General features: G+C 59.0%; 1 protein-coding gene across 1 annotated transcript; it reads right to left on the bottom strand.

The window, feature by feature from the left end:
- Window positions 1-1,257: 1,257 nt before the first annotated feature.
- On the bottom strand, window positions 1,258-9,466 carry E2F2 (E2F transcription factor 2). Its single transcript, XM_041404687.1, has 6 exons — window positions 8,873-9,466; window positions 3,849-3,936; window positions 3,276-3,495; window positions 3,016-3,174; window positions 2,737-2,851; window positions 1,258-2,508 (listed from the first exon to the last, which is right to left on the bottom strand). Exons 1-6 carry the CDS (start codon window positions 9,155-9,157, stop codon window positions 2,023-2,025), a joined length of 1,353 nt encoding a protein of 450 aa, XP_041260621.1. The 5' UTR covers window positions 9,158-9,466; the 3' UTR covers window positions 1,258-2,022.
- Window positions 9,467-10,618: the final 1,152 nt, after the last annotated feature.

Below are 10,618 nucleotides of genomic sequence, written 5' to 3'. Positions count from 1 at the left end.
GCACCCACCTTTCTCAGGCGCCCAGCACCTCCCTAACCCCATACCCCCATTCCCCAGGCAGCAGCACCCCCTAACGCCAACACCCCGATCTCCCTCGGCAGACAGAGGGTTAAAAGGCTGCAGCCCAGGCAGGACTGGAGCAGGAGGGATTTGGGATAAGAGTCTCTCAGCAGACGGGCAGCCCCCGGTGCCCCCGCTGCCCCAGGGGTGCCTCCGGTCCCTTGGCTGGTGTGGCCCTGCCACCTCCTGGCTGGCCTGGGGACTGCGGGGACAAATGGCCCAGGGAAATCCCCTTAGGTGCCGTAGGACACTCATCCCCGCGGGGCACGTGGACTCTGCCCCTCGCAGCGCTCGCCTGGCCCAGGGCTCTCCTCCTCCTCCTCCTCCACACCACTAGACTGCGCAACGCCAAGACGTTCCACGATCCCAGGTACGACACATCACCAGGTACCTTCAGACATCCCTGAGTGCCACCGGGTCTCATTTGGTACCAATGAACATCAGGTACCCCCAGCCATCACTGGGTACCACTGATCACTTTGCCACCAGCACTGGTGGCATCCCCAGGTCACATGTGACACATGGGGAAGGACCTTACATGGACACAGCTCCCTCAGGATCTTGCTCTGCAGACCCCAAATCAGGGTGCACAAGCCCATCCAGCCCCAAGATCCATAGGGAGCTGACCCCCAGCCCTGGTGGGGCTTTTCCCACATTCCTGGTTGGAGGGGCTCTAGCTCAGGCAAAAGCTCATCCCAGCCAGATTTCGGCTGCAAATCACCAATTTGAGCAGGTCAGACACATTCTCCTCACTCCAGTCAAAGCTTCATCTCAAACCCCTTCTCCACATGTGCCTACAGAGGAGGCTGGCCAGTTAAAAAGCCCCAAACCAGGCCATTGAAACAGAAGCAAAACCAGCTCAGCTCCTCTCTCCACCCAAACCATTCCAACATTTTGCTGCTTAGAGGAAAACAGCCCTTTATAAATCCAAAATTTTATTTTATTTCAACCCCTCCTAGGCAGAAAACATCAAGTGCCACAAGTTTTTCCAGACCAAAACATATTCTCACCCACACCATCTCTTGAGCCAACCTACAGGAGCACCAACAACCCAAGGAAGGACAACTTAAATACACCCACTGACAAATCCAACCCCTCCCAGCCCCACACCAAAGGGGGAACCCGGATAAATACAGTGCAATAATTACAGATATTTAGCAAAGAATGGCACAATTAAAAGCCCCATCCTACCCCATGTCCCAGGGCTTGTCCCAAGCTGTTTCCCAGGCCCCTCTCTGGAGGTCATTGCCTTCCCCAGGCATACCTCTTCCCAATACATTCCAGTTTTGATACTGCCAGCACCAGCAACCCCAAGAGGCTGGAGGGAGCTGGTGTGGACTGGGGCAGAGGGGCTGCAGCCCCTCAGGGAATATGGCTCCAAATCCTGGCCAGAGATTTGCTGGAGCCATGTGAGCTTCATCCTTTCCTCACCCAAAGGTGACTTCAGCTTTGCTGCCTCAATGGTTTTTTAAGGATATTCCAGCCGCGGTGGGGAAAATGCCACAGGTAATGAATGACATGTTGCGACCATGAAGAACCAGTTTGACTGAGGAGCAAGCGGAATGACCCCAAACCATGACACAGCCCATTCTGGGCAGAAGTTTCTCTGCCACCCAAGGGTGCCGCTAACCCATGTGGGGCACCCAAAGGCACTCTCAGTCTACCAGCATCCCCAGGGTGGGCACGGGGTTACGGTGGAAAGCGTCAGTGCCCCAAGGATTTATTGGGGGTGCTGGAATGGGTCCTGGATGGATCACAAGGCACTCTCAGAGCACAGTGGGATGACAACCAACCCAGGAGAGTGCAGAGAAGCCACACTGGGTAAGCAACACAAGGCCCCCTCTCCCCCCCATCCTCAGAAAACCCAGTGCCCCCCAGCATGCCCCAATCTCTCCAGTCACCCCACATGCTCAGGACACAAGTGGCCAGAGGGAACAAAGGCAATGGGGACTGGGGGGACACTCAGTGCTTCAGCAGGTCTCCCAGGTCATATGTCTCAAAGAGGTCTGTGACACCCTCACCCTCAAGCCCCCAGAGATAATCATCCTGTTCCAGGGGGGGCGAGAAGGCAACGAAGGTTCCCAAGTCCAGGCGGGAGGGGGTGCAGGGCAGCTGGTCCTCCGTCTCCTGCAGAAGGTGGGCAGGGGAGCCCAGGAGCCCAGGCTCCATCTCCAGCAGTGAGCTGGGTCCCCCCTGGATGGGGAGAGGCAGAGATAGGGGTGAGAGAGGAGTTCCTGTGCCCCCCCAGCTCTGGGAGATGGGGTGGGGTGGCTGTGTGGTTGATGGGGAGCTGTTCGTCAAGCCAAGGGGTACAGGGTGGTCCTGTGGGGAGGTGGCAGCAGAGGGAACAGGGTGGTCCTTGGTCGGGGTTTCCTCCATGATCTCCTCTGGGCAGAGGTACACCTCGATGGGGCCGTTGGTGCTCTTCAGGTAGAGCTGGAAGTTCTCCTGCGAGGGCAGAGTAAGGCTCAGGGGGGGCACCCAGAAGGTCACCCATACCCCAACTCCACTAGCCCCAACCCATGAGGGATCCAGCTGGGGCATTGCAACCCTTGAAGGACCAGCTCAGGGTCAAACAGCCCCACGAAGACACCCCAAAACCACCCATGGTCATGCTGGGCTGTGTCCTTGGGACACTCCAGAGGGTGGCATGGGTCCAGCATCACCGACACACACCTGGCTGAAGTCTGGCACCTCCAGCTGTGTCTCAGGGGGAGCCTTCACAGCAATCACCGTCTGCTCCTGGAAGCTGCTGATGGCTCGAAGGTCCTGGTAGGTGACATATGCCAGCGTGGACAGGGACGAAGTATAGGAAAAGGAGGGGTTGCAAGCAGGACATAACCATCACACCCCTCCTAACACCCCCCAAGCCCGGGGGAATCCAACTGGAGGAGAAGCGGCTCAGAGACATCCCCAAGACCCTGCCCTCTCTCCCATCTCCCTCAGCAAGGATATCTCTGGTTGGTCTCATTGTCAGCCAGCTGCTGGATCTGCAGGGCACAGTCCTGCGTGAGCTGGTCCAGCATCCTCTCTGTCCTAGCCAGTTCGGCCAGCTCCCCACGCAGCACTTGTCGCTTTGCCACCATCGCTGCATCCTCGAAGATCCCTGTCCCCCTGCCAACGGAGATGGCATCTGAGTGATGGCACAGCACACCCCACGTGTCCCCAAGCCACATGTCCCCCACCTTGCCCCATCCCTGTGTTCCATCACTTACATCCACTGGATGTGGTTCTTGGATTTCTTGCGGATGAGCTGGATGCCCTCCAGTACGTTGGTGATGTCGTAGATGCGACGTTTCTGGACCTCCAGCACCTCGGCAGCCCGGTTCAGATCCACAACGCCGTCGGGAGACTCGTTCAGCAAACGGATGAATTTCTTGGTGAGCAGTCCCAGTGAGGTGTCGTAGCGAGTCTTCTCCCCGGGAGACTTGGGGGCTGTGGGGAAACAAGAGACCCCCCCATCCTCTCCTTAATTTGGGATGCAGGATGGAGGTGACATGGGGCTAGACATGAGAGGCCACGTTTTCCTTTCTTTAGTGTCAGATCTGGGACAGAGATTACATAGGGCTGGAGACAAGAGATCTCCCCATCCTCTCCTTAGCCAGGTCCATGGGATGGAGGTATCACTGGGCTGGACTTGAGAGACCCACCCCATCCTCTCCTTCATGTGGGATATGGGCTGGAGATGACATGACGTAGTGCTAGAGGGGACATGGTTCTAAGAGGGAAGAGAAGTGGGGTCTGCTCCCCCCAGCTTCCCCTGCCCCACCTCACCCCGCATCACTTACTCCTGGGGCTGGGGACCTGTGCCAGTGTCCAGCCCTTCCCCTTGGGCGTGCGAAATTCGGGGCCCTCCAGGTCCAGCTTCCTCTTGGCCTGGAGCACGAGAGAAAACCCTGCATTGTGGCCAAGCCAGACACCCCTCTGAGTTCCCCAAACCCCCCAGGGTCATCAGCCAAGCCTTGGTGCCACATCCTGGGGTGGGTGAATCCTGCAAGAGGCTCACCCAGTTGCAATGCTCCTTTTGGGAAGGGGCACAGCAGCACCCAGCAATGTGAGAAGCCACAGGGAGAACTGGACAGAGAGGAGATGAGGGGTCCTATCACCCCCCATGACTTCCTGCACACCCTGGCAAGTCACAGGGAACCCAGTGGGATTCCCCTCACCCCCAGCTCCTGGCAGGGCTCCACGGGCTGACCCCTGGGAATGCAGCAGCTCCAAAGCCAGATTCTCACCCTCCCACCTGGCCCACTGGGGTGCAGGATTTCACTTCCCCCCTCCCACCGGGTCATGGCTGAGGCAGCTGAGGGCACCCAGCTGCCACCAGCACACCTGGGACCAGCCAGGTTCAGCCTCCCCGGGGCCCCTGGACACATGCACCCAGCTGGAGGGAAACTGGGCTGAGGGAGATATGCTGGCTTCTGGGAGGGGAGACAAACATCCCTGCACCTGCTGTCCCCGCACCACAGCAAGCAGCTCCTTGAAACCCCCACAAGGAACCCCGAGCAGCACTCGGGCAGAAGGGACCCAGGGAAAAATGCAGCAGAGTAAATGCACAGGAAAACTGGAGGGTGTCACCAACCCCCCCCAATACAAACAAATCCCCCAGGATCCCTTCACACCCACAAACACGCACAAGGTGATTTGTGAGGGAACACTTTGGCTCAGCAGCAAAAAGCAGCCCCCAGCCCCATCCCAACCCCCAGCAGTACCTGCTCCCAGGCCGGGCTGTCCCATAGGGTCCCCCCCAGTACATCCCGCATGGCACCCAGGTCCCTGTGCCGGCTCCGATGGCGGCTCCCTTGGGAGCACAGCGCACTTTGCAGGGAAGGGTTGGGCACCTCGGCATCGTTCCCATCCGAGGGGGCTGGCAGTAGAGGCGCCAGGGGCTGTTTTCCTCCCCCCAGGCAGCCAGGTTGGTCCCGAGCTCCTGTGGGAATCTGTTCCCTCCCACCCTTCCCCGAGCAGGTTTTTCCCAGTGAACTTGCCTCCAACCCCAGCCTCGAGCCCCCGGATCTGCCCCGGAGCTGCCGGCACCACAACAGTTAATGCCGAGCGCATGGGAAACACCTGCCTCAGATAAAACCCCATCCCTCTGCCAGCACGGGAGGGCGGGCATCACCCTGCCCCCGCCGGTGTCCCTTGCTTCTCCAGCATGGATGGCCATGGCCAATGTATGTTCCCGTCACTGTTGGGGAGATCAGCTGCACCCCACCTACCCCAAGCACTGGGGAAACTGAGGCACAGAGCAACCCACAGCAGGTCCTGGTGTTTCCAGACACCTCCAAACGCCCTGAATCCCCCGTCCCCGTGTGCAGGAGGGGATAAAGGTGACCCCCGCTTCCTCAGGTGTAGTTTTGGGGGTGGGGGGCTTGGTGGGCTCAGACAGCGGCAGGACCCTGAGTTCTGGGACCCACCAGCAGGGGACAATGGACAAGGGGCTCCCTCCTGTGACCCAGCTGCCATCCCCCGAGCTGGGCAGGATTAGGCACACAACAGCTGAGTGGGGCACAGCAAAGGGCTCCCAGCACCCTACCAGCACTGGGGGAAGGGGGTGGGGGGTGAGATGAACCACAGTAGGTAGGGGAGCAGGGACCAAAGCCAAAGACCCCCCCCCCAAGACATGGCAGGACCACCCCACGCCACTTGCCATGGCTCCCCAGGATGGGGGAACATACCATCTACATGCAATATGGTGGTGCGGGTGGGAAATCAGGCTTGACCCCAAAATTTTGGGTGTAATATAAGGCAGTGAGGGGGCAGGCTGGGCCCCCTGCCAGCTCTGCCTGCCAAGCAGCCCTGAGCCCAGCCCTGGCGCCAGGGGCTACACCCTGAGCCCAGCCCAAGCATCAGAGCATCCCTCAGCCCCCCCGCGGAGGGCTCCTCCTGCCAACCTTCCCTTTCAGCAGCATCCGCTGCCTTCTCCGGGCTTGCCCGGACTCTGCCCGGCCCTTTGTGGGGCTCCCCCTAGTTCCCCCTTTTACCAGCCCCACCGCCCCCTCGGGGGCGTGGGAACGCAGTGCCTGGGGCTGGCGGGGGGCCAAGGGGCACTGCAGGATCCTGCTGCTTGCTTGTGCGGAGGGGCTGCTGGGTCAGACCCCCACAGGTGCAGCCCCCTGCCTCGGGGTGGCTGAGGGCTAGCAGTGCACGAGATGCAGACCAGGGAATGAAGGCTGGTCCCAGATTTGGGAGACAGTGAGAGCACCGTGCACTGGGGAAGGAGATAGTACCCTCACCCCAGGAACTGCTCCCTACTCTGGGGTGCAGCCAACATCTGCATCCCCTCCAATAGCCCCATCCTGGGAGATGTTCCCCGGTAGAGAAGAGCTGGTGGCTTGAAAAGCCATAGCCAAACAAGCTCCTCCAAGGGCAGCAGCACAATCACCACTTCCCCACCCATCCCTCCCCCAAAAATACCCCCTTTTGCCCATGCAGAAAACCCTTTGATGGGATCAAGGTGGGATGGGATTATGTCACCCCTGTAGAATCTGGGGTGCTGCTGAGCAGGTTCTCCCACAACCCAGCACCCACAGGGGCTGCCAGTCGTGGTGGCTCTTTGCACGGATGGCTCAGCCCTGCCAGCTCGTTCAGAACCACAGAGGACTCTTGTCCCTGTTCAGGGTGGGGAGCTGGGATCCCACAGCAGAAACACCCCTCTCTCCAGTGCTCTTGCACAGCCCTAAGCCCCTATAGAGACCAGAGATGGGCAAACGCTGACAATGGGATTGGCATGGGCTAAAACCACTCCAAAAGACACGTTTTTCCCTGGAGGAAAACACATTTAATTACTCCAGAACCCTCAAATTGGAGAGTATGGTAAATTTGAGGCTTTTTTGGATGGTGAGAGACAACCTGTCCTGCTTTCCCGCGGGGTGACAGGCTCCTCCATGTGATCCCAGATCACTCTCATGTGCACACAGCCGGTAGGAGCGGCTGCAATTGCCCTGCTTGGGAGCTGGGAGGAAACGCTGGTATCTGATTGCCTCGGCTCTGCACCAAAGGTTGTGCCACAAACGGGGTGCATGAGGCAGGAACCCCAGCTGTCAGGGCTGCCAGTGCCATACCGGGGCTGGAAATAGCATCTTCAGCACCGCAAACGGGACAATGGCAGCGGGAAATGGGGATGGGGGAATGCCTCTCGCAAGCCACCAAGAGGGAGAGAGGAGAGCCTCATGTCCCCAGCTGCCACATGAGCCCCCAGACCCTGCTCAAGGGACGGCTGTGGGCAGCAGCACGCGGAACATCTCCTAGTGTGGGTGATGGTGGTGGTGATGACAAAGAGGCAGTTAGCCCAAAACCTCTTCATTCCAGATGTCACTTAAGGATAAGCAATTTATGTCCCCACGTGTAACACAGGACCGCCCCCCAGCACCCTCCCCAGCCACATTTAGGGGACAGCGGCAGGAAGGAGTACCCTGAGCACTGGAGTGGGTGATGATGATGATGATGATGATGATGATGATGATGATGATGACAAAGGGGCCACTAGCCCAAAACCAGCTCTGCACATCCACAGAAATGGTACTGGGCGTCTGTGGGGTGTTTTTAAGGGAGGGGGCAGCAATGATGGTGTCTTCTTAAACAACAGACCCTGGCAGTGTGGGATGTCTCAGGCGGTTTGGAGACAAAGAGGCCGGAGAGGAGACAGGTGGTCCCTAAGTCCCCTGGGATGGGACTCAAAACAGCCGCATCCAGCCCCCCAGGCATGGCACAAAGGGGGAAGCAAAGACACTCCCTCTCCCTCCGCTGTGGCAATGTCCCCAGCTGGCACCAAGCATCAGGGATTGGGAAAAGGGGAGGGGGCGGGAGAGGAATAAATAAATAAATCAAGTTTTGGGAACACTAAATCAGTGTTAGCGGGGTCTGGGATCCCTCCCAGGACCGAGGAAAACAGAGGCTCACAGTGAGGGCTGGATGTGTGCCCAGGCTGGAGCAGGCAGGAATTAAATGCCAGCTGCTGGTGGGGCCGAGGACTCAGAGGGGGCCCTCTGGGAGCAGGGACAGGCTGGGCAGAGCCTCCTGTGTGCCCCGACAATGGGCACAGGGCCAGCACCCGACTTGTGCCTCACTTTCTCTGTTTAGGGGTAGCTTTGTAGCTTAGTGTTGGGCTTTACAAACACATCCCGCGGCTTGACGGCAGGGATGTGGGACAGCAGCCCCGTACACAACTCCCAGCTCCAGGGTCTGAGCTATAAAGCCTTGGGGTGATCCATGGAGGATGCCCCCCCCCCCCCCCCCCAAAACCAGCCATTGCCAGCCCCACTGTAGCCACGGGAAGAAACCAAGGTTGGAAAGCGACCCCTGTTCCGTGTCCCCCACCTCCCCGGGTGACGGGTCACCCTGGGGGTCACAGCTCCAAAGTGGGGAGAGCCGGCGGGCAGGGCTGGTGCCCCCTGCCCAGAGCAGGCGGGGGCTCTCCCTGTGCCCACTCCTCATTTCCCCACCACAGAAAGGGCTTCTCAAAGGGCCTGGGATTGCTGACTGGGTGCTGAGGCACAACCCGGACTTTTTGCAAGCTGGAGAAAGGAAATGAGGCTGAAAAAGGCCAAGAAGCGGAAGTTGGAGGCGCGGGCATGCAGGGGCGAGGTGAAGTTGAGAAACATTTGAGCCATTTCACTGCGACTTCTGATTTCAGAGCTCACCCTCCCCCACTCCCAGAAAGACACATTAGAGGGTGCAGACCCCAATGCAATCTGCAAAATTTGAGAGGGGGCTGTACATGCTGAGGTCACCCAGCCCTTGCTCCCCACCCAGCACCATCCCCAGCGCCTGCAGCAATACCCGAGGAAGAGACAGGGTGCAGACATCTTACCGGCAGCCGTCCCGCCGAGGCTGTGCAGAGGGTCCTGAGCTCGGGGCCTTGGGGGGTGTCACAGAGGCACCCGCCCCGCGGAGCGGGGGTGCTGACAGCCGCCGGCGTGTAGACCTGGGTGAAACAGCCCGTGGATAACGGGGGGCTGCCCAGGCTGGAAGCCCCCGGATCACAGGAGACCATCACTGACATGACCTTCTTCGGGTGGTGCTGGGGAGGGGGGGACGGGAGGGCGGTACCCCCCCTCCCCCGGGCGGGGGACACTCCCCTAGGGAGCCGCAGCATTGCAAAGTCCTTTCTGAGAAGCCCGGCCCGGGGGAGGGGGCAGGAGCACCCCGCGATTCCGTAGCCGGGAGGGGGGGGGGTCACAATCTCAGCCGTGGCATTTTGGGGGAGCGGGAAGGCGTTCCGCGGGCGATGTCACCGGCCGGTCCCCAAATTCCCCCCGAAAAACCCACAAAGAAGGGGGCGGCGATGCCGCCGAAACCGGCGGAAAATTCGCTTTTGGCCCCAAAAATCAGCCGCACTGGGGCCGTATGGGCCGGGGCTGCCGGAGAGCGGCCCCGCCTGGGCCGGGACCCCCGTGCCCGGCTCCACTCCCGCCCGATCGCGCCCGGCCCCGAGCGCTTCTTTTCTTTTTCTTTTCTTTTTTTTTTTTTTTTTTTTTTTTTTTTTTTCCGGTTTTTTTTTTAAGCGCCAAAACCCGTGCCGCGAAATTCGGAATTCCCGCGGAAAACGCCGAGTGCTGATTGGCTGTCGCGCCGCGGCCCCGCCCCTCTCTGCGGCCGGGTGGGGCCTTGAAGCGGTCGCGGGTGGGCGGGGTCATTTATGCAAATAAGGGGAGGGACCCTCTTGAGACCGCCTGCCGGGGGTAGGAGGGCTTTGCGTTGGGGATCGGGACTAGAATATATTTTCTGTTACTTATTTATTTTTCAGAAGATGCCCCCCATCAATCTGGTGGGGTCTACCCTGGGGGCTGCAACCCTCCAACCCCATCATCCTGCATTCCTCATCATTCTCTTATCTCCATCAACCCCAGTGCTCATCTTCTCATCCTCAGCCGACCCTTCCCATCGTTCCCCCACCCCTATCCCCAGTAGCAGCAACCCAGGGTAGGGGACAGGGAGCTGCATCTATTTAAAATAAAAATTTTGGCTTCCATTAGCCAGAGGCTGTCTGGCACCTCCCCACCCTGCAGACAGTGCTGTTGGGGGAGGGCAGAGATCTCAGAGGGGCTCAGCATGAAGAGATTTGGCCCCTGGTTCACTCACAGTTTGTTCAACTTGGTGCTCATTGCTCCACATGCATCCCACCCATGTCCTTGGAATACACCAAGTCTTCTGACAAAGTGGAGGGAGAAAAAGGGGATGAAGGACACCCAAGCTGGCCTGCAGGGTATTTCAGAGTGCAGCAGTAACAGGAATCACTGAGGCAATGGCAAACCCCTGAGCGAGGGCAACTCTGACCCTTACTGGCACCAGTAAAAGGCCACCACAGCCACTGAGACAGGCCAGGGTTTAATTTTGCTGAGGCCACCAAGCCACAACAGTTGGTTTCTCTTCATCCCTCTCTATCACCTTGTTTGTCTCTATCCACTGGTTCCTCTCCATTCCCTGATTTGTCTCCATTACCTGGTTGCCTCCATCCATTCGTTCCTCCCCATTGTTCTTCTCTCCATCATTCTCCTCTCCAGGATGAGCCAACTCCATGCTCAGGTCAGGGATAAGGATAATTATGTGCAGAAAT

The sequence above is a fragment of the Onychostruthus taczanowskii genome, unplaced genomic scaffold, assembly GCF_017590055.1.
Source record: "Onychostruthus taczanowskii isolate IOZ18803 unplaced genomic scaffold, ASM1759005v1 scaffold218, whole genome shotgun sequence".
In the NCBI taxonomy this organism is placed as follows: domain Eukaryota; kingdom Metazoa; phylum Chordata; class Aves; order Passeriformes; family Passeridae; genus Onychostruthus; species Onychostruthus taczanowskii.
This window is presented reverse-complemented; position numbering and strand designations above follow the sequence as displayed.